Source organism: Drosophila sechellia, chromosome 3R (assembly GCF_004382195.2).
Source record: "Drosophila sechellia strain sech25 chromosome 3R, ASM438219v1, whole genome shotgun sequence".
NCBI classification, from domain to species: domain Eukaryota; kingdom Metazoa; phylum Arthropoda; class Insecta; order Diptera; family Drosophilidae; genus Drosophila; species Drosophila sechellia.
The window spans coordinates 28,467,747-28,495,556 of record NC_045952.1 but is presented as its reverse complement, the minus strand read 5'-3'; the positions used below and the strand labels follow the sequence as shown (position 1 = coordinate 28,495,556).

Sequence of the window (27,810 nt, the reverse complement as noted above, 5' to 3'; positions counted from 1 at the left end):
GGCATTGCTGATAGTGAAGCAATAAGGCGTAGCTGGATTATACAGATTGACTAGCTCAGGCTTAAGATATGAAATCCCGAATAAATAAACAAACAAAATTTACGCGGAAACATAATTGAATCAGCAAAAAACTCGTTGAAATGAAGAGGTAGCGATATGAGGGTGCAGATAGCGATAGATACAGAGATTTCAGCTGTCTCGCTGCCTGACCAATTCGTTTAGTTTCGCAAAAGCTAATTAGCAACTAAAGTGAAATTAAAGCAGAGCCAAGTCAAGCCAACGACTAATGGTCTTTGTGTTGCAAAAATGGGGAAAAGGGGCAGACAAGAGGTAGGTGCTACAACTAATTAAATGCAATAAGCTATGGCAACTGCTGGACGTGAACAGGAACTGCTGCGGATTCCAGGAGTCAGGATGCGGAGCAGAGCACAGGACAGGTAACGCCGCCGGACGAGTGACAACTTTGTTTTGATGTGCCGGACTCTTCCGGCTTCCTTCCTGCCCTCCGCGTCCATTGCAACCCACCAACTAACGACGAACGCGTTTTAATTTGCACATTAAAGTAATTAGTTTAGCATTAGTTAGCTGTAGTTTGTTTTAATGAGTCGCGAGTTTTCGGAGTTGGACGATGCCACTTACCGCTCTTGAAGGTGGCCATCAGGCGTTCGGAATCTGCTCCATGCTGGCACGAAAACAAAGAGGTGTCAAGTAGATCCTTGGGCAAATATCCCAATAAGTCATGCATCCTAAAATCAAAGGAGGAAACAAATGAGAATTAACGTTACTATCCTCTAGACGGAATCCCATTTTAATGCTTTTCTGGGCTGCTTAATATGTTTACGTAACCTATCTATTAATTTGCGCTTGTTTATTACCTACATAAGTGCTTAATTGCCACAACAATTGATAATTTATCGTCAAACATCGATTTCTTATAGAAATTAGTTTTGCTTGTGCAAAACAGCAAATAATTTGTTGAGTAAATGACAGTTAAGTGCCACTTTTGGCTGAGCAATTATTCAATCACTCAAAAATGTAATTCTGAGCAACCTAAGCAGCTATGGTTTTTAAAATGGGATTTGCGTCTTTAAGTCTGTATGTATCTCACTTGTCATCCACATAGGTGAAATGCATATCCAGGGAGTGTTTGGTAAGGAAGGTGCTGGTTCCCAACGGAATCTCAATGTTCGACGGATGCGGAATGGGTCGGCCAATGGCCATCAGCAGACGCTCGCCCTTGGCATTGACCACCAAGTGTCCCGTGATGTGAATGACCTGAAAACCCCAATAAGGCACGGTTTAGTAGGTGGTATGGTGTCTCAAACGCATTTGGCTCACCTTATACGAAGCGCTCTTGATGTTGATGCTTCGTCCACGACTGGTCAAGGTGCACTTCAAGCGCACAAACAGATCCCGGTGATGGGTGCTCACTCCAGAATTCTGCTGAGGCTCATCCTTGACCTTCTGGGCAAGTTCACGCTTCAGGCTGAGAGCATCCTTGATCTCGGCGTGGTCGCACTGGTGCGAGTACTCCCAGATCTGCTGACCAAGTGTGTCAATCTGCGGAAAGTTGAGAGCAAGTTAGAATCTTCTTCAACGAAGTATTTGGAAACACTCACCTTGGTGATGCCCAGATACTCGACTACGTTTTCGGACACGTAGGTGATGTCTCCCTCGTGGGACAAGACCAGCAGAAATCCGTCCATGGTCTGTTTGAGGAGCTCTCTGGCCTCAGCTCCGTTTAGCCAATCCTCACTGCCCATTTCCAGCTTGGGCTTGACTTCCTGCTGATCCTCTGCAGTTTCAATGTCCTGCTTAATGGCATCATTGCAGTCGCGCAAGCTGGGCACTGAAATAAGTAATATATTAGATGGTGCTAACAAAGATTTTATCCTAAGGAACACTCACCGAACTGCAGCATCTCGCGAATCTTGAGGAAAGCGATGGTGATCCTCATCACGGAGGCCTTGTCCAGTTGGTTGACATCGTCGGTTTTCAATGGCAAAGCAGCCGAGAGTTCGATGAATATCTCCGTCTCCTTGGAGCGACGACATCTGGCCGCATCGCGAGACTTTTCCTTGCGTTTTTCATTGTTCCTGCAAAGATCGATCGGATGGAAAATTAGCATAAGCTCAAAACGATCACGTACGCCACTGATCAGTGGGAAAAGGGGGGGATCTAGAACGCGGGAGGCTGTCTGAAATATGCGTGCATTTGCATGGCTGCACTTTTATACCCGTTTGATTGCTTCTGATTCAATTCACGCGGCCAGAGCTCGCCATTTTTCAATTAAGCAAAACGCTTGTAATTTTCGCTTTTGTTGCCAGGCCGAGCGAAAAAACAAAAGACGATCAACACGGCGCCAAAATTCTCGGCAGCTATGCCTAGCCCAGTCTTTTCGAAAAACACTTAACTATTACACTGACTATTAATATAAATAATAACGAAGACCAAAGTAAAGCTGGTAATCAAAATACTACTGCAAAACAATAAATTATATTGATACAACAATTCTAATATAGCCTCATATCTGAAAAGAATCTCAAAGTCGCGACTTTGTAAAAGTATTTTTCTTTTCAGCGATGGTGATAAGGAATTTCTTCGCATTCCTCATCTACAGTCTTGAAAAACATTCCGAATAAATCCAATATTCATTGGTATTGCCTAGAGGATCCTGACCTACAGAGACGCCCCCTTGGGATACCTGTGCATTCCGAGCTGGCAGAAGAGCCCGGGGGCTTAGATAGTTTATAACGTCTGCTTCGGATTCCGAGAATAGCCGCCAGTCACACGTTCCACTGATAAAAAGTAGCTAAGTTGCCTTGGCACCAATTTTCGGTGCTGGTCTTTTGGAATATTTCGCCAGGGGATTGACAAAACACCGATGATTTGGCAATTAGCGACTCTGCAGAGATAGTTGTCATCGCTGGATGAGTAAGTCCCACTTAAACCCTGGGTATCGACTCGTCTACATTGGCGACGTGTTTTAATCGGCAACCAAGCAGGCAAATCGATCTTACACACTTGTAGGACGACAGAGCACTGACCTCACACACACGACTGGCACTATCTTTATGCCAATACTAGAATATTGTGGGAAATTCTAAGAAAAGACGGATGACCCTCCCGCGGGACTGCGGGAAAATTGTAGCAGCAACTGTAGTCAGTTTGCCAAGAAAATCTCGTGAGCAGCCGCCTGCAAGAACATAACTCGTGGCTCTTAATATTTTATTTATTATCGAAATAGTGGGCGAACTTGTATAATCCACGGGTGACGCCCATTTCAGCACGTACATTTGTTTCCTGGCCTTTGGTAAAATTTGCGACGCTGCTTTATTGATTCGCTGGGATGAAAAAAGACCTGACCGACCACGTCAGGTGGTTCGGTTGTGAAAATCTGCCCGGCAACAACGCGAAAAAGTCAAACTTTTTTGCTAACAAGCCTTAAACACCGCCTGTCAACGGAGGAGTTCCAATCATCAAAAGTCCATCATATCAGCCGACAAAGGCACAGTACAATATGATCTATTGTCAGTCTGCCGCCTGTCTAATAAAGGCTTAAGTATCTATTAAAAAAGGTATTCCCGTTTTCATTTTGTGTAAATAAATAAATTGAATACATCGAAGCAAACTGCTTAGTTGTTAAACATAATCTTCTATTATGACATCTTTAAATATGAGATAGGGGCCACACTAATCGATCGATTGTAAACAGAGGCAATCTTAAAATAAAAAATGCGAATTCTGTTTATAATATTAAAGGAGTATTCTGAACGCCCAGATAAAACGTTGATTAGGAAACTCTGTGAAAGTGAGGAAACAATGCATTCAAATAAATCAAAACAAATAAAAACAGAAACCAGTTGAGATAAGAGGGCTTTTCATTGTCAATCAACGCACTGATTGATGGAAACCAGGCAAAAGTTTGAAGCGAAACTCGAATGGCTGCTCAGATAATTATTATATAGTATTATATTACTTCGCTATAAAAGTGCACACTAATATAGGCGTAGACTCGTGGATTTCTATATATTATATATGCATTAATAAACACAAATCCGATAGTCCGTAGCTCGTGGCCCATAGAAAGCGGCGGAGAGTGACTTTGAATTGCATGCTAATGGCCTGCTTAAATGGAGTGATATTCGCGGGGGTGGGGTTTTGGTGGGGGTGGTGTGCTCATATATACATTTTCGATCGGGCCATTGTCTGTTCATTAGAACAGAGGCAAGTACGGCCTGTTAAATATTCTGCCTGCGCCAGCAGAATTGCCTTGTTATTGCCGCTGGTGCTGCTGCTGTTGTTGTTGCTAAGTATTTCCGCTCCAAAGCAGCTCAAAACACTGACAAAAATTAAGCTATAATATAGAAAGGAAAAACAAATTGTGTAAAGATCCCAATTTATGAAAACCTAACCAAAACGACCCTTTCCCTATGGTGTTAATAATGATGTAGTATGATGAGGATCGACCAATCTGAAGTATATCAAATGCGTTTGGATATGTAAGCACCACGATCCCATCACGTGGCCATCTAAGTCCTGCTGGCTTATCCCACAACACCTTAGGATACTGACCCGCTGCTGTTTGAGTTTGAATTGCGAGCATTGCGAAATGTTGGCCAAGCTCCCTCCAAGTGCGCCGTATCTCCGGGCGAGATATCAGCGAAAACACATAAAATACGACTCGAGTTGCTAATGCCAAGTTCATGGGACAGTAAATCGAGGCAACAGCGGGTCAGGGATGTTTGGTCTCTTCTTGGGAGCAGCATAATGTGGGTGGAGTTCTTCGGGCAGCGCCGTCTGCAATTGCGTCAGTTTGGTTTCGGCTCATTAGCATGGAGATGGGCCAGCCAAATTTGGCTTAAACGTGTGCAAAACGTAAATAAACCAAATCCGACGACCATTCCAAACACATTTGCTTGCTGCGCACGTTGCATGCAAAGTTTTCAAGGAGGAGAAATCCAGGGAAAGGGGCTGTAATCTGCGTCAATCGCCAGATAATCGTACATACATCAACCAGATGGATTTTGGAACCACGTGACGATAACTCCTTGGGAAATACCCCACATAAAGTCATCGGTGGCAGATAACAATTACACAACAGCACAAGTTTCATTACCTATATATCGGCCATTTAATATTTCAACGCAACAATCGATGCGAGAGGGAAAGTCTTTTCCCGCCCACAATCTTATAAAGGGCACCTCTCTTGGGAATAACCCACCGAACCTTGACTCATACGACACCTCTCTCGCGCCATAGCTCCGTCCCCCTCGCCCTATCTCTGACTGCGTATCTAAATATTATTATAAAAGCGATTCACAAATAAGCATAGATAAGTGCAGCGCCGTTTGCTTTCGGCTCGGGTTTTACAATGGAACACCTCCAATTTTCAGCTCGTTCAGGTGCACCCAGGAAAATGTAGATCGCTAGTGGCATTCTGCCACCGATTCTAACTGGTTTTAGTTTTGTTTACTTGAATGAGCACTCCACAGTTATTTAACAACAATTAATACGCAAAATTGTGTAAATATTCGTACTTGAATACTATTTGATCACAGAATCACCCAAAACAACAAATGGACCAACCATTGGTCGTCACTCACATGAAGTCTTCGATGTCGACGAACTGGGTGAACTGGCAAGGTTGGGTGTTCGTGGGGGCGTAGCCGTAGCAGTAGGCGTAGCTCCAGGGGCGGCTTTCGCGGCAGGGCGTGGCCACGTTCAGGAGCGATCCCCTCTGGCGGTAGAAGGCGTCCTGGGGCTGCTGGTGGTGGTACGGATGGTACCTTTGCATACCAGCGGAGGACATATTGGGTCCGAGTATGGCGCCCACAAAGGGTTGGCTTCCGGGAGCAGGGCCATTGTAGAATGACCCGTTGCCAAAGTTCACAGTGGGTTCATTGATGGGCATTCGCCCAAAAGCTGGGCCATTGCTCAGCTGATGCTGCCGCTGCTGCTGCGGCTTGGGATCGCACTCGTAGGAAGTAGAACCGGGGATCACATCTTCGCCGTAGAAGGAATTGTCGCCGGGACCAGAGAAATCGCAGCTCTCGAAGGAATTAAACATTGAGTGCGCCGTTTGTTTTGCTGGAATCCGTCTAAGCCCATCGATGATGAACACACACACGCGTGCGATAAGAGCTGATAGTTTTTTGATTTGGCCACAACTTCACTGCTACGAATATTTGGTAGAACACGACGTACGGGAGTTCGAGCGCTAAATGAGCGAAAGGTTCCATAGCCTCGAAGCCATCATATTTATACCTGGGCAGCCGCACCGAAAAAATCGCAAAAGAGCGGAGAGCCGACGCGAACGTCAGATTCCGTGTGCTATCAGACAAGTTTGCCTATCCGGACAAGTGCGCTCCGGACGGAGTGATAAGATAAAGTCCGGTCCGCCCGCCTCGTAAAAGCATTCAGGTGGCAGGGAGCCAGCGCTTCGGTTCTGCCCAATGGGGCGATAACGGCGAACCGACTGAGCGGCGGATTCAAATTAGAGCCATATAAATTATGTCGGTGCGCCCCACTTCAGCCGATAATTGACCCGCACCACATAGTCTACTTTGCAGCGCCGCCGGAAAATTCCCGCACGTCCAGGACCCATTTTCCGCCCATTTCCCTCGCTCACAAACTACAGTGCACGGCAGTTATAACAGTGTCATGTTATAATTTTAGAATCTCTGCACCGAAAAAACAGTGACACGCAATTCGAAGTGAAACTTGATCAAATATTCGAAAATTTTAAGTATTTATTTACCCGCGGAACTGATGAACAATTTTGAAGTATTTCTAAAACTAACCAAAATTTGCACACATTGGAAACCAATGAGAAGGAATATTGTAGAATTGATCTTTTCTCACTGTGCGAGAAAAGCTGCTTGGATGACTAAATACTTTCAGACTTATCCACGATTTCCCCAGTCGGCCGATAAGAACTATAGCATAGGAGTTAAATATTTGGATTAGTTTGGCAAACAGCACGGAAAGTGAATCGAGATAGGGGAAGCAAGTTCCCCGGCCCAACCAAACGTAATCAAATCGCAATGTAATCAGCTCGTGGAGAAGGCAAAGGAACAGGCAGGGTCAACTTAAATCGCTGCGATAACCCCTTGTTTACCTGTTTATGCTACACCCGTCTATCACCAAACTATTTCGATGTTAAAATGTATTTCATATAAAAAAGAGTAAAAGTAGTCATTAGCATTGGGAGCTTTCTCTATTACTTGGTGATACTCAGTGCAGAAGAACCCAGAAGTTTGTCCTTATGATCATTAGCTATGCTGTCATCTTCCATCATTCAAGGACTATCATATAGAAGGTCTGTCAATCCTTTAGGTTGCTACAGTCGTAAAAAGTTCATCAAGTTGTGGCAAGACTAATACCTAATCCAATGGAATAGCTGTTTACATCGTAAATATCTTATCCATTCCCAAGAAAGAAGTTCCTTTGTTCTTGATAATTAATTCCCCACAGCAAAAAATGTCTTCCAAACAGGTTCTGCGTTTTCAGTCCAAAATTTTTGCTCATTTCACAAAATATGTGGGGAATTTTCAGCGACTGATTCCAATTTATCGCCTTTAATATAAATTTGAACTTTCCCTGCCAGCAATTGCAAAATCATAACTTACACCGAATGCGATGCATATAGAGCTCAAATACAACTGAACAACCGAAAAAGATTCGGAAGCTGCGCTACCTTCACTCTGTCTCCCTCACTCCGCTTATATCCGTCTCTCTCGCTGCATCAAGTTCAATTTCATACAGAGAGAGAAAATTCATAGGCAAATATATTGAATTTCGTGTAGGAAGGGGTTTCAAAGTGATACCTTGGTAAAAATTTCTCTAAGACTGAACTATGGATCTTACAGTTTTTAAATTTGATTACCACGTATTTTTTTCAGTGCTTCAGTAGCAAGCAAGAGTGTGTGCATGAAAGGAGAAGAAGAAGAAGAAGAAGAAGAAGAAGATCAACAATAACTCCACGAGCCTAATACTTGAATACAATGCCATCCATCTTTCTCTTTCTCCCTACATATGTATATACGTATAGTACCCCATAACACCCCCTCGGGCGTTTCCATCCTCCCCGTATCGTCACATTTTTAGTTCGATTGCGCAAAAAGTAGGTCGTCGTGGCAAGACGTGAAACAACAAAAACAATAACAACAGCAGGGCATATCATTTAAATATTTTACAATACACACATGATTGTGTGTAAGCGTGTTTTACTTTTGTGCGTTTCTCTGCGTTGGTATTGGAAATTTATTTATTGCTGGCTTGTTTTTAAGTTTATTCATTAGCTTCTTGGCGCAGGCCTAACAGCTATAGAAATAGCGTAAAAAGAAAAACAAACATGAAAAATCTTGATTCAGATTCTTTCCTCCTCCAAATGCCGCCATCCAAGTCAACTTGTAATAATTCACTTTTATTAAGGTCACACCGTAGCTGCAGTTACGATCTGTTCAAGATCGCGCGTGCTGCAATCGAAAGAGTCGACCGATAGGCAAAGGTTAGCGATGAACAATCGGAAAAATCGATGTTCAATAGGTGTAAAAATGTTTATGAAAATGCAATAAGACAATATAAGTTTATTTGCCAGGCTTTCTCTAAGGTCCAAATTCAATTTCACATCATGAGACGACGTTAGGCAATTGTTTTCATGTGTCGCACTGCAAAATACATTGGAACCAGTTTGGGACAAATGGGAAAGACGCGATTTGTCGGTCAGTGGGTCTAATCGAAGCTAGAGCGCATTTTGAAAATGGTTATAGAACCGCTTTTCGGCTTTTCCACACTTATTTCACTGCAGTTTTATGGTAGTCACGTAGGCCAAAGCGAAACTTTGTTTCAATCCAATGTAAATGTCGTGAGTGAAACATAAACTTGTCGGTTTATGGGCTTATAAAATAAATAAATTTAGATATTCGGAGGGGCGTGGACCAAAAACGAAAACAAAACAAAGCCCACAAGCCGAAACACGAGGAAAAAACGGGTTCATCATGGAGCAGGGGCAGCATAATCGAACACAACAGGTTTTCCTCATTGTGTTTTGGGTTTTCGCCTCACTTAAAAATAACCCACAAGTGCGTAAGGAAAAGGAGAACAATGCACTCGTCTAAAAATAAATCGCAGCCACTGGGGGCTTGGCTTCAGAAGAGCCCTTTAAGGATAAACCTTCTCAAGATAGCAACAAGTGTTTTCAGGCCTCTCTTCTCGCCGCAATGGGCACTCATTCGCCTATCGCATACCCCCTAGATATCATATTCCACAGCAGAAACCCACCATGCATATGCAAACTGAACGATTTCGGTTCGTCTCGACTTTTGTCTTTGAAAGCCTGAAGGTCGTGGGTCTCGGCCATTGGATTCGCCGTCGCCATCGATCGTATAATAATTGCCGCGAATGCAAAAATTAGTTGAACGCGTGATTAATGATTGGCTTTCCATTATATCCAAGTGCCTGTTTCGTCAATTAGTGACGCCCATAGAGGGAAGTTCACAAATTCCAGTCAGGCGGGAATTCAATTTCATTAGGGGAAATGTAATTCGCCCCCGTAAGGGTTAATAGCGCTCTTATTTTTGGCTCAAAATCAAGAAGTAAGGTTGACTCATCTATGAGATACTGATTGCAAACGAAACCCATGAGGAACTTAACGAAAGAAAATCAATCGTGATAATGATTACTAGACTGAATAGAACAATGAAATTTCAAGACATTCAAAGAATGTGTAAGTTAGGTCAGTTTGTGAAAATGAACGATATACTGATTAAACATGGAAGTATTGTACCTAAGGCTAGCACTTGAGATTCCCGATTGGCACTAGATTTCATTGATGTATCAAAATTCTGATTCCGGATTGTAAAAATAAACGGAATACCGCATACCCACTAAGAAATTGAGAAGAAACGCGAGAAGCGGCGGATGGCAACGAAAGCCGCGACGAACAATAATATCGCGGCGAAGAGCGGGCGAAAAAGAAAGCAGGCGCTTATGCAATGGGCAAACAAGCGATCTAGGCAGATCCAACAAGAGGATGGGATTGCATATCGGCGGTTTCCGGATTGCAGATTCGTGTGACTCACCTTCGTTTCTCCTTTGGTTTGCCGCTGGCCGTGAGATTGGTTTTTGGGGCGCCAGGAGATGGGGAGCCAACGGACGAAGATGGTGGGGAGGCCGTGAACATAGAGGAGCAGGAGGAGGAGGAGGAGGAGGCGGAGGAGTTGGTGGCCACCGCTTGGGACTGCTTCTGTTTCTCGGCCGCTGCTTCGATTGTGTCAATTAACGAAACCATTGTGTCTCCGGATTTCAAAGTGCGGCAGCATTCAATAGATCTGCCGATGTGGAGGTTCCTGTTTTCCTTATCGCGAGTTATTCCAGCACTTTTTGAGACTCTTCTTTGTTGTTTTCTATTATTTATCGCTGTTACTTTCGTTGTTTTCCTATGTATGAAAACTACTGTGCGCTTGTATTGGTTTCTGCGTTTGTATTGTTGTCACTACGCACACACACACACTCGCACACACTATAACTCTGTTTTCCTGTTATACCGTTATTATTTAATCACTTTTACACCGATCACCTCGATTAACTTTGTGTATATATGCTGATTTTTGATCCACAAAAAACAAAACACAAGGTTATATTATTATTTCACTGCTGTTGCTGTTGTTGTCGTTGTTATTGTGGTTGTAGTCTCAACTGGCCAATTGCACTTTGGTTTATTCGATAATTCGGATATTTGTGTTATTGCACCTTGAAGTTCTGCACCGACTTGATGTTGAATTCGCGTTTAAGCATTTCACAAACGCGATTTATCCGCAATATATGCATTTTACACTGCGCCTACAGCATTTTTCCTTTCCACACGAAATCTTAATACGCTTTTATTTTTCCGTTTTCTTTGCTTGCTGCTTCGTAAACAGTGTGGCAGCAGGGTGGAAAAATACTGCCAACAAGGTGGGAGCGCTTCCAGTATATACCAGAAATACACAACAAATGGAAATAACGGCCTATTGGGTACAGTGAATAAATTTACATTTTTGTATCTTTGTATTTCATCACATATTCGTCACAAAAGAGAGATTAACTGAGAAAACGACTATCCGGCAGATAAATGTTTCCCAGTCACGATCGATAGTGTGGGATAGATTGAAGTTCATGACAAGCTTTATTTATTTTGTACGAAGTCACACCTAGCTCTTATCTTATGTACTCCCACCTAAGCCTTGGGCACCACTGAACTGCTATTGGGGGCCACCAGCTCATCGCCGCCTCCGTTGTTGCCCACATCCGCCAGCGGATCTGCGTTCTGGCCACCAACTGAACCGGCATCCGTGTCCAAGGCCTCGCTCAAACCATCATCGTCGTCGTCATCGCCGCCAGATTTGTTGTACACGGTGGGGTACTTCTGGAAGCAGTCCCGCATCTTGGTGAAGGCATCGTAGCAATCAGATCCCTTAGGATCGGCGGTGCTGTTCTGGAAGCAGGAGAAGGCCTCACGGAAATCGACGCCACAGGGACCGGTGGCCATGCCGCCGAGACAGGGACAACTCCAGTTGATCTTGCCGTCCTTGGTGATCACGCCCTCCGGCTTTTCCGGCGGCGGTAGCTCGATGGTGCTGGGCGTGGCATGGTCCTCCTTTGTCACAAAGATCACCTTGTCCTTGCCGTACTCCTTGCAGTAAGAGAATGACATCCTGATGCGGTTAGACTAGTTAAATGCTAAGAACTCCTCGGGGGATTCCTCGAAATCCAAGGGCTTCTGGGATGTGCTGAGCACCTGAAAATGGCAGGGCACCTCCTGATAGTATCCTATCAGGGCTATAGCTACGCGAACGCGATCCAGGAAGTTTTCGGGCACCCGGAGAATGGAGCGTTTTTGGCTGGAACTAAATTTCACAATGTCCAATGTGGTCTGGCCACCGATTTCGCCAAATATACTGGCCAAGGAGCTATGGATGCAGCCGCAGAAGAATACGGGCGTCAGAGTCACGGAGTCTGGATCACGGAGTTTTCTGGCAATTAAAAAATTGCATTATCTTAATTATGGTTGCATGATGCACGTGCGCACGTGGGGAATACGAGGTTCTACGGAGCGGGACTGACTGCCCGAAACTCACAGCTTCACGTCCAGATAATGGTAACCACTCATGCTTTGGGTGCAAGTGCCAGTGCCCCTCTTTTTTTGGCGGAATCTTCGGGAAAAGTCGTCCAAAAGTTGCCGGTCAGTGTGTTTTTTATGTAATTACTCCCCTTTTTTGCTGTTTCTTTCTGCTTCTCAAACAGCTGTGCGCCGCCAGAGATGCCAGCTCGGCTTACAACGGACAAGAGAAGATGAAAAATAGCTAAAAATATAGCCATTTATTGATTAATTTATAGAGCTGCCTACTTATTGTTATTGCAATTACTTTAATGCAATTTTATTAAAATAGTTAAACATATATGCCGCTTTTGAATCTCATTAAGTAGCCATCACAGATTGCAATCCAGTTTGTGATGAATGACAATAAAATCAGATCACAGTAAAATCAGTTATAATTTAAATTTAAATTCTTCATGACGGTTACAATGTATATTACACTGAAAATTACAATTCGCTAGTTCTAATCGTCGGACACACCCGCGAAACTCTTCTCAATACTCTTCTCAAAGTCCAGCGATGACTTGGAGGTTTCCAAGATCTGAAAATGACAGGGTATCTGCTGGTAGTGACCGATGAGCTCAATGGATATGCGGGTCATATCGTGCAGTTGCTCTGGCACTCGAAAGATAACGCGATGTTGCTGGGCGCAGAACTTCACGATCTCCAGTGTGGGTTTCTCTTCGCAGAAGAAACTGTCCAAGGCGTCAAGAACGCAGCTTCGAAAGAGGGATGGGGTCAAAGCAACTGCAGTCGGATCCCGAAGTTTTCTATTAAATAAATGAATGAATATTTACTTTAATAGCAACCAAGTTTAATTTTATTTCTCACTCTGAGCGCAGAACATCATTCTACTCACAGTTTAATGTCGAAATAGTAATAGTTTTCCATGGTGATCGCACGCGTTCGTTTTAAGCGGGGTCCACTGTAGTGATATAGTTGCTGTGCGTTCGGGGCGATTGGCAAACTGATTTTGCGGTGAATTTCGCGCCGCGCAGTTTTTGTCGAAATTCTTTCACGCAAGACGTACAATTTAAATAACGAAACTCGAAACAACAAATAGCCAAATTTATACTCGAAACTGTCAAATGGAGAAGCTAACGAATGTTCAGGCACAGCAGGAGGAGGAAGAGGAAGAAGGTCCTCTTAGCGTGACTAAGTTAATGGTGAGTAGGCTGCGATCTCGACCAGGATTATGAATATTACCTGCGATCCTTCTTCCAGGGCGGCAGCATCACGGCCAAGGACATCAAGCTGCTCCAGCAGGCCAGTCTGCACACCGTGGAGTCGGTGGCCAATGCCACCAAGAAGCAACTGATGGCCATTCCCGGCTTGGGCGGCGGCAAGGTGGAGCAGATCATCACGGAGGCCAACAAACTGGTGCCTCTGGGCTTCCTTAGTGCCCGCACCTTCTATCAAATGCGTGCCGATGTTGTGCAGCTGAGCACGGGCTCCAAGGAGCTGGACAAACTACTCGGCGGCGGCATTGAGACGGGATCTATTACCGAGATCTTCGGCGAGTTCCGCTGCGGGAAGACCCAATTGTGCCACACTCTGGCAGTAACCTGCCAGCTGCCCATCAGCCAGAAGGGCGGTGAGGGCAAGTGCATGTACATCGACACGGAGAACACCTTCCGTCCAGAGCGTTTGGCTGCCATCGCGCAGAGATACAAACTGAATGAATCCGAGGTGCTGGACAATGTGGCCTTCACCCGTGCCCACAACTCCGATCAGCAGACCAAGCTCATCCAGATGGCGGCGGGCATGCTCTTCGAGTCCAGGTACGCTGTCTCATCCCTCAGTAAATAAACATCACTCAATAATATAATATCTTGCAGATACGCTTTGCTGATTGTGGACAGTGCCATGGCGCTCTACAGATCGGATTATATAGGACGCGGTGAGCTGGCCGCCCGGCAAAACCACCTGGGCTTGTTTCTGCGCATGCTCCAACGCCTGGCCGATGAGTTCGGAGTGGCTGTGGTAATTACCAACCAGGTTACTGCCTCGCTAGACGGCGCACCCGGCATGTTTGATGCCAAGAAGCCCATTGGCGGGCACATAATGGCCCACTCCTCAACCACGCGGCTGTATCTGCGCAAGGGCAAGGGCGAGACCCGCATCTGCAAGATCTACGACTCGCCCTGTCTGCCGGAATCGGAGGCCATGTTCGCCATTCTGCCGGATGGAATAGGAGACGCCAGGGAGAGCTAGTTGCTCTCTTATAGGTTAATTAATGCTACCTAGATTAAGAATTAAACTTCGTATGTTTACTTAGAATGTATAGGATAACGACGAAATAAAACAGCCGTTGCGAATTGTATGTACCATCTATATTTAATTCATTATTATTCAAATCATCTACAAACTTAGAAAATATTTAGGGGTGGTAATAAGAAGCGGATGCAGCAGGAAAAGTCCCTTTAACGCGGCGCAACATGATATGCTCCTGGCAGGCAAACAGAATTAAGGAATTTAACTGAATTTTTAACTTAGAATTAAGCATAGCCCGCTTGGTTCATCAAAACTTTGTCATCCAAAGCACGGTCTTTAAGTTGCCTGGTCTGTAACGCTTAGGAGTAACTGCAAGAAAGAGGACTCTTGAAGATGTTTTTCAACTCAGCGGTTTGCGGTTTACAACCTACCTTATCATATAGTTGGTCCAGCAGAACACTGGCCCTCGATCATTTACTGCGGAGACGACGCGGCTGAAGCGGCGGCCTCCTTGGCCACAACCAGGCTGTTATATCCGCGCTCGTTCATCCCGACGCGAAGGTTTTCGTTGATATTTTTCGTATAGGTCTTGTAGATTTTTACCTTTTCGCAGAAGTCGATCCAAAAGTTGTCCTCGCTCTCGGGCTCCGGATTGAAGAGGCTCTTGAAGCCATCGTATATGCCAGAGGAGACCTTGCGTATGGTCTGCGCCCTCTCCTTGAACTCCACCTCGTCGGACAGGTCCATTTTCCAGAGCTCCAGATTGCCCACATACCGGCGAAGTCGGCGCATTATGTCCACGCACTCCGGATTGCGCAGCAGCATCAACTTGGTGAACTCCACCTCCTTGAACTGCTCGAGGATCTCCAGGCATCTGCCCACATTGGCGCGCCGCAGGCCCAAACACTCGCGCAGCTGCTGGGAAAGTTGGATAAAGTCCCGCTCCATGAAGAGGGCATCCTCGTGCTCAATGAGCTCCTCGATGAATCGCAAAGCCTCCTGCTTGGGTATTTCGCTGCGCGTTGGCTCCACCACGATCCTGTCGGGCATGGACTCTGGATTAATTTGGCCGCTCTCCAGTTTCAGTTTGAGCTCCAAGGCTTCTTTGCGCGCGTTCTCCATCCAGGCTTCCTCGGCAGCGGCGCTCTCGAAACTCTCCGGCTTTTTGTAGTTTATGACGATTCCCAAACACTTGGCTGTGGGCATGTACACCATGAGCATCTCGTTCCGGATGTTCTGTGTGGGCAGAAATGGAAATCAATGTATCGTAAATTTTACTAGGTTATGTCTGTTGGTATTTCTGCATCGCACTTACATTGACTGGCCGCGACCGCTTCTGAATCGGAGTTACTGCAGCCGTGGGCTTGGATTTCTTCACTGATTTCTTGCTGGAGGTGGGGGCCGCAGCAGCCGGGATGGCTGCGGCGGTAGCCAGACCCTCGGTGGGAACCCTTCGCTTGGCCGGCGGAGGGGCTAGTTCCGCGCCTGCTTCACTGTCGCCGTCCACATGGCGCGGTGGTGCCTTGGTCTTCCGGGTGCCGCTCTTCTTGGGCTTCTCGGGCGGTGCTGCGACTGGTTCAGCAGTGGCTGGCTCCGGCCCCGTCTCCGCCTGCTTGGGCTCCTCCGTCTTGACGCCAGCACCAGTTGCGGGCGGAGCAACTGGCTCCGCGCCGTCTAGCATATCGATGGGCGCCGAGTCCTCGCCGCGCAGGGCGCTCTCGATCTGATCGATGGCCTCGATGAACTTGGCGCGCTTCATGATCTTCTCGGTGGCGAAGCGCTCCTTGTTGCTAGCGTACGGGAACAGATCCTCCAACTTGATGTTGGCCGTTTCGCCCGTGCCGTAGAAGTAAACATTGTACTTCTTGTTGTTGTTGCTCTTGGTGATTTTGGCCGGCCAGGGCGGATAGCCCTTCACCTTGGCGAACACCAGGTCGCCAATGCTGTAGGACGCAGCCGCCTTTTCCTTGCCCATTTCGTTTGACGTCTAGCTAGTTCGGTTCGCGTGCAATTCCAATATCTTTCGCCGGATTTCTGCGGCGTCTGCTTTTCTTCTTTTCGTCTCGCGCTTTCTTAGATATGGCACTTGGCTCCGATAACAGCGACGTCGATCGGCAGTGTGACCAGTTCAAGAGCCAGCCAGTGCTAGCAGCGCTCGTATGTGCGTTGGTCGATTGCGGTAACGGCGGAACTGTAACTTGGCGGGCTTTTCGAATTTATAAATGATGAAACTCAATAAAATATAAGAATATATGTATATATATACATAGAATATATACACAGTGAAACACCCTGCTTGCTGTTCTGCGTACCTTTTCAAGTTGATATCCCAATCTTCTTTAGCTTGTAAATAACTTTGAATGTTTTGAAGCCTAAAATTGACGGCATATTTAGCAAGCATTGCTCATTTCATTGGCCAATTACGAGTTCAAAATCGCTGGCACAGCTCCCACAGGTGGAAGTTCGTTGGCAGGCGATGCCGGATTCCCACCTCGTCGCACCCACACAAAACACCTTTGGCGCACGCACCTCGTCGCGCGAATTCACCACATCAACTCGAACTGAAAACATTTTTCTAAGGCATTTCTATTCGTCGGCCAGTCGTCGTTGGTTGGCCAGAAAGAACAGTGTTGTCCCCCCACGAGTTCCCAAAAGAACTTCAGTTTGTTTACCGAATTGAATTGAATCGTCGGCGGAAAATCGTTTTAAATTTGGCCTGGAATCCGCGGAATTTGTTTATTGTGGAGCGTAAATTCCCGACTAAGTGGCCAGCGCGAATTCTTGAACCCATAAACATGCAGGAGTTAATAGTCGGAGGCATCGCCATCAGTGGCGTTCCCTTCGCCAATGAGACGGTCGAGAAGGAAAGTAGCCAGAAGTGAGTAATTGCACGCACATTTTGCAGTTGGCTGCCAAGCACAAACATTTGTGGTCGACATTTGAGCCCGTCTTGTTAGCCGCAAACACTAAGCACTAGATCTGCCCAAGGTCGCCATGATGTCACCTCGGCGAACCTTTGTGGCTGCCTACTACCTAATTAGCTTGTTTTATAAATAATCACACCTGAATCGAACAAGCTAGTCGGGTTTACCTGGTGGAATAAAGCAAATAGAGTGTGATAATAAGTACCAAAGCCATTACTATGCTTTAGAGTAATTTTCTATTATATTTAATTTTAGTAATCAGCTTTGAAATATCCATTGAAATTCGATTCCCCCTTTTGCAGAAGCACAAACTCCATAAACTTGGCCATAAAGCAGCATATGCACCCCATTTGGCCACATGGGTTTTTCAAATCCGATTCGTTTTTGAGCCAAATTCCATTCTGAATTCCGATGTACTTACATGCGAGCATATTTCGAGCATGGCCCGCTTTTCGCCAGTGTCCCAATTTATTGAAGGCGGAAATCGATTCGGAACTGAATGCTTTTCATTGAAGTGTACAATGTATTCGAATATTTGAATTATTCTTGAGTTTTCGGCGCATTCCTTATCGGAGGCCCTGACTCTGACAATTGAATTCAAGGACGGCATAATTGCCAAAATGAAATTAGTCATTTATCATTGCGGCAGACGGAGGTCTGTCTGCAGCTCTGTCAAAGTTTTGGCAGTCGAAAAATGCGGATTTTGAGGCCCCGAGGTAGATATTCATACATAGCTGGGATGTAAGCAATCTTGTGGGTTGGAACCCATGCAGTTCTCTAGATAATCTGGGGAATGAATGGCTAGATGGATAGGCTCAGAAGATCAGCGAATTTCCACCCCGCCCATTAACCTAGATTCCCTAGAAAAAAAAAAAAAAAAAACAATCATGTGATGGACAATGGAGACAAGGATTTCGGATTCCAACGCTCGCTGGCGAATTCATAAATAATGGACTTGGAATTCGAAAACAGCTCAATTTGTTCTTGCCTTTATTTTTGCATTCGGCGATAAAGTGAATAACGAACGAAACTTCGGGGGTGGTGTGAAATATTTTAATTTCACTTATTTTCAAATCAAGAAACTTTCTGCCGATGCCACTGCCTTTGGTCTAGTGAAAGTGACCGATGATTAATTTTGGCGCCGTGCCAGTGGAATTTGTGATTATTATTTAATGACGACGCCGAGTCGCCGTAAACATATAATAAAACTGAAAAGAACGAGCCATTTTGACACAACACACAAAATGGCAATACTCTTGTTCGAATAAAGTGGTTTCGAGGTGCTTTAATGTTATTTTAAAAGTAATGTAACTTCACAAGTTTCTGAACACTGAAATGCTGAAAAACTTCAAAAACAAATGTTTTCAAATCTGTGCGAATTTCTTTGGTTTCTAGCGAAGAGTATACACTTGTTCGTCTTGAAATCAGCCGAGTGCTTAATTTTACATTTACATTCCTCAGTGGCAGGAGCTTTTGGAGGGCGATGACAGCAGGGAAGGCGGCAGGGATTGGCACCTTCTATTTGATCTCCGACGATTGGATGACCGGGGGAATGTGGGTGCCAAGGGATGTGAAGATGGAGAGGGCGAAAGGGAACCAGCTGGCAGATCTCTGTTTCCATTATAAGGTTGGAGCTCAGGAAATGATATAATATGAAAATATGACTGATCCCTTGCTATGTGCATCATGTACGATTGTCCAATGTAACTGACCTCTTGGCTTTCCCCAGCCAAACGGATTAGATCCAACAGATCGGAGGTGCAGTGGATAATATCCCATTATGCGATGACTGATCTGTTTGTTTACGCATTCGCCAAATACCATTTTAGAAGCGCGCTATTTTCACATCGCCTCCAATTTATTATACACTCCGCGAAACTAATTATAAACAGGCATTTCTGAGGTGTACACATACAAAATTGGATATATACGTATATACTATATGTAGGTATTTTGGCAATATGTTAATTGTTTGTGCCTACGCAGCGAACTCAGAGAACCATGACGTCGACCCATAAATACGTAGGTGATGGGATGGGATGGGATCGAATGGGATTGGATTGGATGGGTTGGGATGGGTTGTTTTCCATTCACAAAATTAGCCAGTACTACGAAAAAAAAAATATATACAAATACCTGCCATTTGTTTATGGCTCATTTGTGTTTGGCTTAGCAGCAGTTGTGCTCCTTTGTTCGCCCGAGAAATGTTCTTATTTTATCGAGTTTTTCACCCACTTTGAAGTGCAGCAGGTTGTCCAGCAAAATATTTGCGCATTTATGCCATTTGGCAGAGGCCCCAAAAATTATACGCATTGCATAAGCTTTTCTTTGTTCGGAAAAGGAATGAGAACTTACCAGTATTCCCTCTTTGATTCCTTGCAGTCAGCTGAGTGCAGCCAAGCTAGAGGACCACACGCCGTTTCCTGGCCTGTCCCGCCTCACTCCATCGCTGATCCTCTGCGGCGCCGCGGCCGTGGTGCCCGCCTACATGGACAAACTGGGCGTGAGCTGCGTCATCAACGTGGCGCCCGAGCTGCCGGACACACCACTGCCCAGCCAGAAGAACCCGCTCTACCTGCGCATCATGGCCCAGGATCGCTCCGAGGTGGACTTGGCCAAGCACTTCGACGAGGCGGCCGATCTGATCGAGGAGGTGCGCCTCTCCGGCGGCTGCACGTTGATCCACTGCGTGGCCGGGGTCAGCCGCTCGGCCAGCCTGTGCCTGGCCTATCTGATGAAGCACGCCGGGATGAGCCTGCGCGAGGCCTACAAGCATGTGCAGGCCATACGTCCGCAGGTTCGCCCGAACTCCGGATTCTTCCAGCAGCTGCGGCGGTACGAGCAGCAGCTGCGGGGCAGCAGCTCGGTGGCCATGGTGTACTTCGCCTCGCTGGACAAGGAGATCCCCGACATACTGGAGCCCGAATACAGGGCCATGGAGGACTTCTACCAGCGCTACCGCAGCTCCCTCAAGAGGCGATAGGCCCGTTGTGCCGCACTTAATCTTACTTGTGATACTCGTACCCTGCCACTAGACATAAATTAGATGTTTAAGTTGTGTGTGCTTAATGATAACTATGAAATGCTGAAACTTACATAAGATGTACGCTTAAGCCTCGTTCCTAATTACAAATACACTTTTATTTTCGTTTAAGAGCATTGAATCTAAAGCGTTAATTAATCAGTTTTAGTATCTTCAATGAATCACAAAGTCATTGGCGAACAAACAACACACTCGTATTATATCGCACATCATCTAGTATTATTTACACGTACTCGAAAAGTAGCTAACTAAACCGTAACTCGTAGATTGGGTACCTTTAAATGCTCACGTTGTATTGTACTTGGCATCCGCGAGGCGAATTGAATAGATATACAGATATGAGTAGGAGGAGCAGGCGCCCTCCGCTTAGGATGTGTGTATGTACATTAACACCTAGAATTCAGCATCTCAACACAAGCGACTTAGACGAGACTTAAATCGAACGAAATAATTGGCTAGCTAAAGGCAGAAGTAACCGTTTGTGTACAATCAGCTAAGTTAACTCTAGTTTTACTCAGAGGCCAGTGGCAACGGCGGCTGCTGCTGTATCAGTTTCTTTAGGTTTTCGTACGCGGTGTTCATGATGCCCCAGCTGATGAAGGAGCGGCCTGTGTTGAAGGCGCATCCGCGATAGAAGTTGCCGATGCGGCGATCGCGCTCCACGTAAATTCGCTTGCACGCCTTCCAGCTGCCCTCTGACCTCTGGCCCATCTCACTCTGCAGCGACACCTTGATCACATTGAGCGGGTAGAATATTGTGCTTATGCTCGCACCGATCACAGCGCCCGCTATGAACTCCTGCACCGTTCGAGTAGATACGGATTTCTGTGGATGGATAACGATTGGTTAGTATATTAGTATGCTTGTATATGTGGTAGGGTCAACACTCACTCTCTTAGGCAGCCGGACGCTGGCCTCTTCTCGCAGTACGAAGAATAACGCGTTGGACAGGCCGTTGCGCCAAAATACTGGTTCGAGTCCCCTGTAGAGCTCCCGGTACCCGTGGTGGGATACCACATACCTGGGGAATGGTAAAAAGCCATAAGAAGATGACGTTCACAAAGTTAAAGATCCCTCAGCTATCTTTTCGCATCTCTCAGAGACATAAACATCGGTCACCTGCTCACCTGAATGCGTTTTGTGTGTTGGAGAAGTGCTGATGGAACTTGGAGTCCGCGAGGAGGGTTTGCACCCGTTCGAAGGGCAGGAGGATGGACTCGGCGCTGCCGGCAACCACGGCCGCTATCACCTTGGCCCCGTAGTCGTTCAGGCGATAGTCCTCCACTAGGTACCTCCTCGTCCCGTCGAACACCCCGAACATAATGGACAGGGAGATGGTCTTCTGGGCGAGCGGCGGCAGCATTCCGCGGTACAGGAAGCCCAGTCCCTCGTGACGCAGCTGTGCAAAGGCCGAGGTGATGGGCACACCGTGCAGCATCTGACGAAAGATCATCTTGTAGATGGGATAGGTGACCGCGATGTTGACGAAGGCTGCACCGCAGCCGCAGGCGAACTCCTCCCACTGGAAGGCTCCGAAGAAGCGCTTCGAGAAGACGCTGCCATGCAGCAGTTTTCCCGCCTCCCCGTCTCCATATGGGATGTGGGCTCTTTCGGGTGGAAACCTTTTGGGGGGCGGTGGGTCGGTGGTTTTCGCGACGTTCGGTGCTCCATCGTCTTTCATCTTGCTGCTGTCCTGTCTTTATTTCGGGCGTGTGGAGAAGTGCGCATTTGTCACCGCGTTACCATTGTAACTACTCACACACGGGGATTGCACTGGTTTGGTTTGTTTTGGTTTCGATTCGCATCGGTTTTAATTATATAATAATGAAGAAGAACCACGGTTTGACGGCCACGGCCAGTGTGACCGTTGCTGGACCTCTGCTGCATACCAAAGGACTCTGTTATCCAAATTGTTTGCAAGCCAACAATAATGAATTATCGAACTTAAATTTGCAGCGGCGGCTTTGAGTTTTGTACTCGCCCTATTCGGTAATGTTCAAACCTAATATAACATATTAATTAAAATATTCTTAGCAGTGCCTTTAACAGCACTGTCACCTTATTTTAACCGAATCACCCTGTGCAGTTGTTTCACCGGCGCAAACACCACCCTATCCGAAACTTTTCATGTGCTGATATGCATTGGTTTCGCTAAAATCCACGACTTGGATTCTTTCATATCAGCCTCCTTAACCTCGGAAACACCTGCTCCTTGACCGCTTCTGTCAGCTTTTTACCTTTTCATTCCCGGCTGTCTTATCATTTTTATCATATGACGGTGTTGAAAAACATCTATTGAACAGCTGTTGCAACCAGTGAATAAATGAAATATGTTCACATTGCACAGTGGGTCAAGAGGCAAAGCATGTTTAAAAAAATAAAAAAATTATCAAGCTGAAAATAGGTCTACATTTTGTTGCATATAGTTCCATTCGTCGCAGTTGCTCGGATGGTCCCACTTGTAAATGCTTAAACACTTTATTTGACGCGCCCATGTTTAAATTCATTAACCGATGATCCGCAACATATCGCTTGGCGTCGCCATGAACGAAACAATCGGCGAAACATCGACGCACGACGTATCGATGTTTTTTCACACCACCAGCTTTTTCTTTTCGCTTCTGGTTTCCGGCAAGGTATGTGCGTGATTTTGGGTCCACGTGTATTTCTATTAATTTAAAGCCGTAATTCTCGCTTTTGGCGGTTTTGAGTTGAACTGCGTTTGTCCGTGCGGCGTTCGCAAGTGTGCGGTTCGTATTTCGATCGAATTCGGACCGATTCCTGTGAGAGTTCGCCAAATGGCTTCTGTTTGTGTTGGGAATTCGTGGGGCGACTCACCGGAAACTCATTGTATACTGCCCAAGAAGCCAGCCCAACCTGGTTGACTTATGCATTAGTAGGCCACCTTGTGTGTTTTTAGCTTGATAAGTGATAATCCCCGTGGATCAGTGCACTAATGGCTGCTTGTGTTGTGTCCTTCCAGCTTCAAGATGACCATCCGCCCAGCATACAGGCCCAAGATCGTGAAGAAGCGCACCAAGCACTTCATCCGACACCAGTCGGATCGATATGCTAAGCTGTCGGTGAGTGCCTACGAGGATTGTGCCAAAAGCCCGTGTTTAATCCACATGTCTCCTTGCAGCACAAATGGCGCAAGCCCAAGGGTATCGACAACAGAGTGCGTCGCCGCTTCAAGGGACAGTATCTGATGCCCAACATCGGTTACGGATCGAACAAGCGCACCCGCCACATGCTGCCCACCGGATTCAAGAAGTTCCTGGTGCACAACGTGCGCGAGCTGGAGGTCCTGCTCATGCAGAACCGCGTCTACTGCGGCGAGATCGCCCACGGCGTCTCTTCCAAGAAGCGCAAGGAGATCGTCGAGCGCGCCAAGCAGCTGTCGGTCCGCCTCACCAACCCCAACGGTCGCCTGCGTTCTCAAGAGAACGAGTAAGCTTAAGATTCTTGAGAGTTCTTGTAACGTGGTCGGAATACACATTTGTAAACGTTAATATACCGGACTTTTAGTTAAAAGAGGATGTGCGAGTGCCGAGTTCAATTGTCATTTCTGAGATTGGGATAGCAGCACCGTTGATAACATGTGCATTATCTGGGTGGATGTCGTTTGATCCAGAGATTATGGCCTTTCTTTCGTATAGCAACTGCCTTAAGATTTTAGAGCAACACAGATTCGTGCCAAAACTAGACAGCTTCAATCCTTATCGCTGAATTTTGTTATAGATCATTTGTTTGCCCTTAATATTGAAAGAGGTTGTTTATATGAAATCATACATATGTTTGCATTTATTTTACAGAACGGGGTACAATTATTATCAGAAATGCTTCAGTCTAAATGAAAAGCAGTAATTGAAATACCAGGTAAATTATATTTTGTAGGAATCTACAAAAATCAACTACAAAGAGGAGAAAATACACTAGGGATAGATAAACAATTACTTATTTTAGGCAATAGTAGCTTATTTCAAAACTACGTCGTGATCAAATTGCAAGTGGTGCTCGAGCTCCTTCTTGTTCTCGAAGTTGGTATTGCAAATGAGACAGAAGCCGCTGTTCTCATCGTTGTCAGACATGATGACGGTGACGGCCGCCTCCGATTCGTCGACGTCCACATGCAGCTCCTCCACCACCTGCTGCTCGTCGGCGGGCGCCTCCTCGCGAACCCCGTAGACGACGTCGCCCTCGTGGGTCTTCATGTGCATCTTGAGGGTGTAGCGCTCGGTGAAGGACTTGGGGCAGACGGAGCAGTAGTGTCTTGGGCGGTTCTCCTTGTGAATGAGCGTGTGATGGTTGAAGGTCTTGCGCGACTTGAACGACACATTGCAGATGCTGCATATGATGGGGTTCTCCTCGGCCTCGTGGCGCAGCCGGTGGTTGTAGAGCAGGTTGTCCTGGGAGAACCTCAGGCCGCACTTCTCGCACTGGTACTTCTTCTTGTCCCAGTGCATGCGCATGTGGCGCAGGGTGTTCACCGGGCGCGAGAAGCTCTTGGGGCAGTAGCGGCACTGCTTTTCCGTCTTGCCCTCGTGCAGATTCATGTGCAGCTCCAAGTACTCCTCGTCGCGCCGGATCACCCCGCAGATGGGGCAGATATGGTTGGGCTGCTTGGAGTGCTCTTCGCTAATGTGCTTCTGCAGTTGATACCAGGAGTTGTATACCTTGCCGCAGGTTGTGCACTCCTGCTTGACGCGCTTCTTCGCCTGTCTGTCCTCGCCATCGGAGGACTTGCCAAACAGGGCCTCGGAGTCGCCCACATCCACGTCCTCGCAGATGAACTCATCGTCGTCGTCGTCGTCGTCGCCCTCCTCCTCCTCGTCCACGAACTCTCTCTTTACCTCCGTGTCGGACTCCTCCTGATCCTTGACCAGCTCCACGAACAGGGCGTCCGCCTCGGCATCGGCGTCTGTCTCGACATCGCTTTGGGGTATCTCCACCTCCTCCACAAGTATGTCCTCGCCGGACTCCGGCACCTCGAACTCGGACTTTAGAGCGCCCTTCAACTGGGTCGTCAGCCTCTTCTGGGTGGTCATCAGGTTCACCATGATCGTGTCGTAGTCGGAGAGCTCCTGGAAGCAGCGCGGGCACAGCCGGGCGCCGGGCTTCAGGTCCAGCTGCGTCTGGATGCAGTTGGCCAGGTGGGTGAGGACCAGGGACACTGTTTTTTGCGACGACGGCACCTTGGCCGACAGCGTCTCGTAGCGCATGGAGCTGGAGGAGCCCGCGTCGCTCATATCGACGGCGCCGCAGAAGAAGCAAGTGTCCATTGCGCCGACGGTGGTCCTTTTAGCGATTCCGTTTCGGGCGGCGTTTGTTTACAACCTTTTAAATTGTGTATGGAATTTAATAGAGTTGGCAAAATGATGAATATCGGAAGCTATACTAAAACGCGTGAAATGCAACCATGGCATAATACCCACCAGGGCTGGCGAACGATGCCGATTGATGCCAGGAACGAAACCTTGGGAATGGAACAGGGTGTGAAAAACTGAAATATGAGCTGAATATTAAAAATAAATAAAATTGCTTAAATATAGAATTTGTTTTTGTTTTTTATGATGGTATTGGTGGCAACCAATTACTCTAGTGTGCAAGAAGCAAAAAATTGAATTAAATACGCAATTTATTGAAATTGTTTATAATATAATGTTTTAATTTTATTTTATATAAATTATGCGAATGGCTTCAACTTGTGAAGTAATTACATAAGTGTAAAGAACACAATTGGCTTAGGTACCTACTTAGAATCTTTATAAGGATATTTTTAATTTTAATTAAGCACTTCAAGCCAATGAAGCAATAATAAAATTGTCATATAGACAAGCCCATGTATTTAGAATATGGCTCGCCCCGCTCAATCTAACCTAAGAATCTCAGTGATTTGGAAACTAATAAGATCGCTTTCGCTGTGTCCGGATTCAGCAAGTGAGTCCTGTGGCCCGAAAACTGAGCAATTTCCGGTTTGTTTTACAAAGGATCGATGCCGTTTGCCAATGGATCGACTGCTCCGCACAAAAGTTCGGGTTGCACTTGAGGGAACTTGAGCTTTGGAGGCAACTGAGGAATCGGGCTCCAGGTTATCCTTGCATATCAAATCCCTCAACTTGGCCAGCACGGAGTACAGTATTTTAAGGCGCTTCACGATGCGCTTAGGATCCACTGGGATATCCAGGTTAACTACGGCCTGGCACTCGCCCAGGATCAGGATGAGGTCCTTGTGCACCCGCTTGCCATCTTCACTGAGTCCCGAGTAATTGACGGGTAGCCGAAAGTGCTCCACCACCACTCCGCCCCTCTGGACAATCAGCTTCAGATGGCTTCTGTCCTGGACATGGATCCTCTCACCTAGCATGTCCAGATAGTTGTTGATCAGGGAGCAGCTATCGATGATTTCATGGATGACGTTCCGAAAGATGAGCAGTTCCTGGTTGAAATGCTCCTGCAAGACCTCCGCGTGGTGTGCGGATGAAGCGGACTCTGGCAGCTGGAGAGCGGGCACAATGCAGGCATCCAGGGACTCCAGTGAAGCCAGGCAGCTCCTGACAATCGTCTTCGTTTTGATGTCCTGCGAGAAGGCTATGGCCAGCACCCCAATCTGCTGAATGCGATCCATGTTGGTGTCGAATGACGAGATTAGCTCTTGAGCTCCCGCAGGATCCCTTTGCAGTGCATCCTTTAGCTTCTCCACTGAAGCGTTTTCCAAATCTATTAAACTGACGAACAGCAAGTGCAGCAGCGCCTCATTGAGAAAGGATTCCAAGGCATAGAGGGCCCGTTCTAGGGAGAGGGCCTCCAGCTTCCGATGACCACTGTTGGGCTCGCCCGCCTCCTCGTGGAAAGTGGCACATTCGGCGAGCAAGGTCTCGCACAGAGCCGTCAGAGCCTTCTTGTCCGACTGAATGGCCACATTGGCAAAGGCTAGGGCGTGGCGAACGATGTGATTAACTATGCTGGCCAGCTGGTAGGTGTCCTCCGTGAAGCTCTCTTCCAGAATGTGCAGCGAGTTGTTGCTCTGGGCCAGCTTCTCCATGTAGTCATCCAAGTGGTCCAGAGCCAGGTCCATGAGCTCAACAAAGGAGTGATCCTCTAGGTTCTTGTCTGGGGTCACGTTGCCTTCCAGTTGCGTCAAGGAGACGAGCAGTCGCCGCAAGCACCAGTCCAAGCGGTCGAGGAAGTGCTGCCTGGTCATCTGCGGTGCCTCCATGCTTATGGTCCGCTCCAGGTGAGTGATGCAGGTTACCACCTGGGTGAGGCACAGGAAGATAGTCTCCACATCCAGGTTGGCGCCACTGGGCGCCACCTCCGGCAGCCTGGCCTTCAGATCGCTGGCGAAGTCCAGGAAAGTGGCGCAGAACTCGTTCAGCCAGCCAATGTTGCCGGTGCTGCTGTAGCCTTCCGCAATAAGCTCACTGCAAGTGTTTAACTGGGCCAATAGCGATTCCATGCTACTCTATGAGATGTGCTCCGGGAAA

General features: G+C 46.8%; 11 protein-coding genes and 1 long non-coding RNA gene across 14 annotated transcripts in view; 3 read left to right on the top strand and 9 right to left on the bottom strand.

The window, feature by feature from the left end:
• Positions 1-10,910, bottom strand: part of LOC6612816 (protein similar) — a 70,237-nt gene extending 59,327 nt beyond the window's left edge. The window contains exons 1-6 of one of the 2 annotated variants that reach the window (XM_032723263.1): positions 10,086-10,910; positions 1,909-2,096; positions 1,620-1,849; positions 1,339-1,560; positions 1,109-1,275; positions 640-746 (exon numbers count right to left, since the gene is read on the bottom strand). In XM_032723263.1, the coding sequence (XP_032579154.1) occupies positions 640-746; positions 1,109-1,275; positions 1,339-1,560; positions 1,620-1,849; positions 1,909-2,096; positions 10,086-10,294 (1,123 nt within the window). In that variant the 5' untranslated portion in view covers positions 10,295-10,910. Of the gene's footprint in view, positions 1-639; positions 747-1,108; positions 1,276-1,338; positions 1,561-1,619; positions 1,850-1,908; positions 2,097-5,606; positions 6,071-10,085 lie in introns of those variants that run through there. The other variant, XM_032723262.1, reaches the window with a different exon arrangement.
• A 241-nt stretch (positions 10,911-11,151) lies between these two features.
• LOC6612815 (mitochondrial intermembrane space import and assembly protein 40-B) lies at positions 11,152-11,962 on the bottom strand. The gene has a single exon (XM_002037280.2). It carries the CDS (start codon positions 11,696-11,698, stop codon positions 11,222-11,224), a length of 477 nt encoding a protein of 158 aa, XP_002037316.1. The 5' UTR covers positions 11,699-11,962; the 3' UTR covers positions 11,152-11,221.
• On the bottom strand, positions 11,215-12,209 carry LOC6612814. The gene is made up of 2 exons (XM_002037279.2): positions 12,123-12,209; positions 11,215-12,017 (listed from the first exon to the last, which is right to left on the bottom strand). The coding sequence occupies exons 1-2, from the start codon at positions 12,152-12,154 to the stop codon at positions 11,714-11,716; spliced, it is 336 nt and encodes a 111-aa protein (XP_002037315.1). The 5' UTR covers positions 12,155-12,209; the 3' UTR covers positions 11,215-11,713.
• A 241-nt stretch (positions 12,210-12,450) lies between these two features.
• Positions 12,451-13,083, bottom strand: LOC6612813. Its single transcript, XM_002037278.2, has 2 exons — positions 13,002-13,083; positions 12,451-12,912 (listed from the first exon to the last, which is right to left on the bottom strand). The coding sequence occupies exons 1-2, from the start codon at positions 13,031-13,033 to the stop codon at positions 12,606-12,608; spliced, it is 339 nt and encodes a 112-aa protein (XP_002037314.1). The 5' UTR covers positions 13,034-13,083; the 3' UTR covers positions 12,451-12,605.
• A 30-nt stretch (positions 13,084-13,113) lies between these two features.
• On the top strand, positions 13,114-14,465 carry LOC6612812 (DNA repair protein Rad51 homolog). The gene is made up of 3 exons (XM_002037277.2): positions 13,114-13,308; positions 13,367-13,923; positions 13,981-14,465. Exons 1-3 carry the CDS (start codon positions 13,231-13,233, stop codon positions 14,354-14,356), a joined length of 1,011 nt encoding a protein of 336 aa, XP_002037313.1. The 5' UTR covers positions 13,114-13,230; the 3' UTR covers positions 14,357-14,465.
• Positions 14,461-16,562, bottom strand: LOC6612811 (PC4 and SFRS1-interacting protein). The gene is made up of 3 exons (XM_002037276.2): positions 15,672-16,562; positions 14,788-15,592; positions 14,461-14,725 (listed from the first exon to the last, which is right to left on the bottom strand). Exons 1-2 carry the CDS (start codon positions 16,329-16,331, stop codon positions 14,831-14,833), a joined length of 1,422 nt encoding a protein of 473 aa, XP_002037312.1. The 5' UTR covers positions 16,332-16,562; the 3' UTR covers positions 14,461-14,725; positions 14,788-14,830.
• Positions 16,563-16,918: 356 nt separating this feature from the next.
• Positions 16,919-20,444, top strand: LOC6612810 (dual specificity protein phosphatase 18). The gene is made up of 2 exons (XM_032723265.1): positions 16,919-17,234; positions 19,663-20,444. The coding sequence occupies exons 1-2, from the start codon at positions 17,152-17,154 to the stop codon at positions 20,261-20,263; spliced, it is 684 nt and encodes a 227-aa protein (XP_032579156.1). The 5' UTR covers positions 16,919-17,151; the 3' UTR covers positions 20,264-20,444.
• LOC116801783 lies at positions 18,254-19,728 on the bottom strand. The gene is made up of 2 exons (XR_004362224.1): positions 19,636-19,728; positions 18,254-19,514 (listed from the first exon to the last, which is right to left on the bottom strand). It is a non-coding gene; the product is annotated as an uncharacterized LOC116801783 (long non-coding RNA).
• Positions 20,403-22,277, bottom strand: LOC6612809 (solute carrier family 25 member 51). The gene is made up of 3 exons (XM_002037274.2): positions 21,451-22,277; positions 21,215-21,344; positions 20,403-21,148 (listed from the first exon to the last, which is right to left on the bottom strand). Exons 1-3 carry the CDS (start codon positions 22,002-22,004, stop codon positions 20,834-20,836), a joined length of 999 nt encoding a protein of 332 aa, XP_002037310.1. The 5' UTR covers positions 22,005-22,277; the 3' UTR covers positions 20,403-20,833.
• Positions 22,278-22,925: 648 nt separating this feature from the next.
• On the top strand, positions 22,926-23,860 carry LOC6612808 (60S ribosomal protein L32). 2 transcript variants are annotated; one of them, XM_002037273.2, is made up of 3 exons: positions 22,926-22,959; positions 23,307-23,406; positions 23,466-23,860. In XM_002037273.2, exons 2-3 carry the CDS (start codon positions 23,314-23,316, stop codon positions 23,775-23,777), a joined length of 405 nt encoding a protein of 134 aa, XP_002037309.1. In that variant the 5' UTR covers positions 22,926-22,959; positions 23,307-23,313; the 3' UTR covers positions 23,778-23,860. The 2 variants fall into 2 exon arrangements, with proteins under 2 accessions (XP_002037309.1, XP_032579157.1); XM_032723266.1 differs by lacking the exon at positions 22,926-22,959 and adding an exon at positions 22,971-23,073.
• A 330-nt stretch (positions 23,861-24,190) lies between these two features.
• Positions 24,191-25,738, bottom strand: LOC6612807 (serendipity locus protein delta). The gene has a single exon (XM_002037272.2). It carries the CDS (start codon positions 25,603-25,605, stop codon positions 24,301-24,303), a length of 1,305 nt encoding a protein of 434 aa, XP_002037308.1. The 5' UTR covers positions 25,606-25,738; the 3' UTR covers positions 24,191-24,300.
• A 239-nt stretch (positions 25,739-25,977) lies between these two features.
• LOC6612806 (serendipity locus protein alpha) lies at positions 25,978-27,802 on the bottom strand. The gene has a single exon (XM_002037271.2). The coding sequence runs from the start codon at positions 27,780-27,782 to the stop codon at positions 26,193-26,195; it is 1,590 nt and encodes a 529-aa protein (XP_002037307.1). The 5' UTR covers positions 27,783-27,802; the 3' UTR covers positions 25,978-26,192.
• Between the last annotated feature and the right edge of the window lie 8 nt (positions 27,803-27,810).

Coding starts and splice junctions, on each gene's coding strand:
- LOC6612806 (XM_002037271.2), bottom strand. CDS start 27,782: ATGGAATCGCTATTGGCCCAGTTAAACACTTGCAGTGAGCTTATTGCG.
- LOC6612810 (XM_032723265.1), top strand. CDS start 17,152: ATGCAGGAGTTAATAGTCGGAGGCATCGCCATCAGTGGCGTTCCCTTC. Junction 17,235..19,662: donor GAGAAGGAAAGTAGCCAGAA/GTGAGTAATTGC, acceptor GATTCCTTGCAG/TCAGCTGAGTGCAGCCAAGC.
- LOC6612814 (XM_002037279.2), bottom strand. CDS start 12,154: ATGAGTGGTTACCATTATCTGGACGTGAAGCT. Junction 12,018..12,122: donor CATTATCTGGACGTGAAGCT/GTGAGTTTCGGG, acceptor TTTAATTGCCAG/AAAACTCCGTGATCCAGACT.
- LOC6612811 (XM_002037276.2), bottom strand. CDS start 16,331: ATGGGCAAGGAAAAGGCGGCTGCGTCCTACAGCATTGGCGACCTGGTG. Junction 15,593..15,671: donor AGCGGTCGCGGCCAGTCAAT/GTAAGTGCGATG, acceptor CTGCCCACACAG/AACATCCGGAACGAGATGCT.
- LOC6612808 (XM_002037273.2), top strand. CDS start 23,314: ATGACCATCCGCCCAGCATACAGGCCCAAGATCGTGAAGAAGCGCACC. Junction 23,407..23,465: donor ATCGATATGCTAAGCTGTCG/GTGAGTGCCTAC, acceptor GTCTCCTTGCAG/CACAAATGGCGCAAGCCCAA.
- LOC6612812 (XM_002037277.2), top strand. CDS start 13,231: ATGGAGAAGCTAACGAATGTTCAGGCACAGCAGGAGGAGGAAGAGGAA. Junction 13,309..13,366: donor TTAGCGTGACTAAGTTAATG/GTGAGTAGGCTG, acceptor TCCTTCTTCCAG/GGCGGCAGCATCACGGCCAA. Junction 13,924..13,980: donor GGCATGCTCTTCGAGTCCAG/GTACGCTGTCTC, acceptor AATATCTTGCAG/ATACGCTTTGCTGATTGTGG.
- LOC6612813 (XM_002037278.2), bottom strand. CDS start 13,033: ATGGAAAACTATTACTATTTCGACATTAAACT. Junction 12,913..13,001: donor TACTATTTCGACATTAAACT/GTGAGTAGAATG, acceptor TTTATTTAATAG/AAAACTTCGGGATCCGACTG.
- LOC6612807 (XM_002037272.2), bottom strand. CDS start 25,605: ATGGACACTTGCTTCTTCTGCGGCGCCGTCGATATGAGCGACGCGGGC.
- LOC6612815 (XM_002037280.2), bottom strand. CDS start 11,698: ATGTCATTCTCTTACTGCAAGGAGTACGGCAAGGACAAGGTGATCTTT.
- LOC6612809 (XM_002037274.2), bottom strand. CDS start 22,004: ATGAAAGACGATGGAGCACCGAACGTCGCGAAAACCACCGACCCACCG. Junction 21,345..21,450: donor AACACACAAAACGCATTCAG/GTGAGCAGGTGA, acceptor ACCATTCCCCAG/GTATGTGGTATCCCACCACG. Junction 21,149..21,214: donor GCGTCCGGCTGCCTAAGAGA/GTGAGTGTTGAC, acceptor ATCCATCCACAG/AAATCCGTATCTACTCGAAC.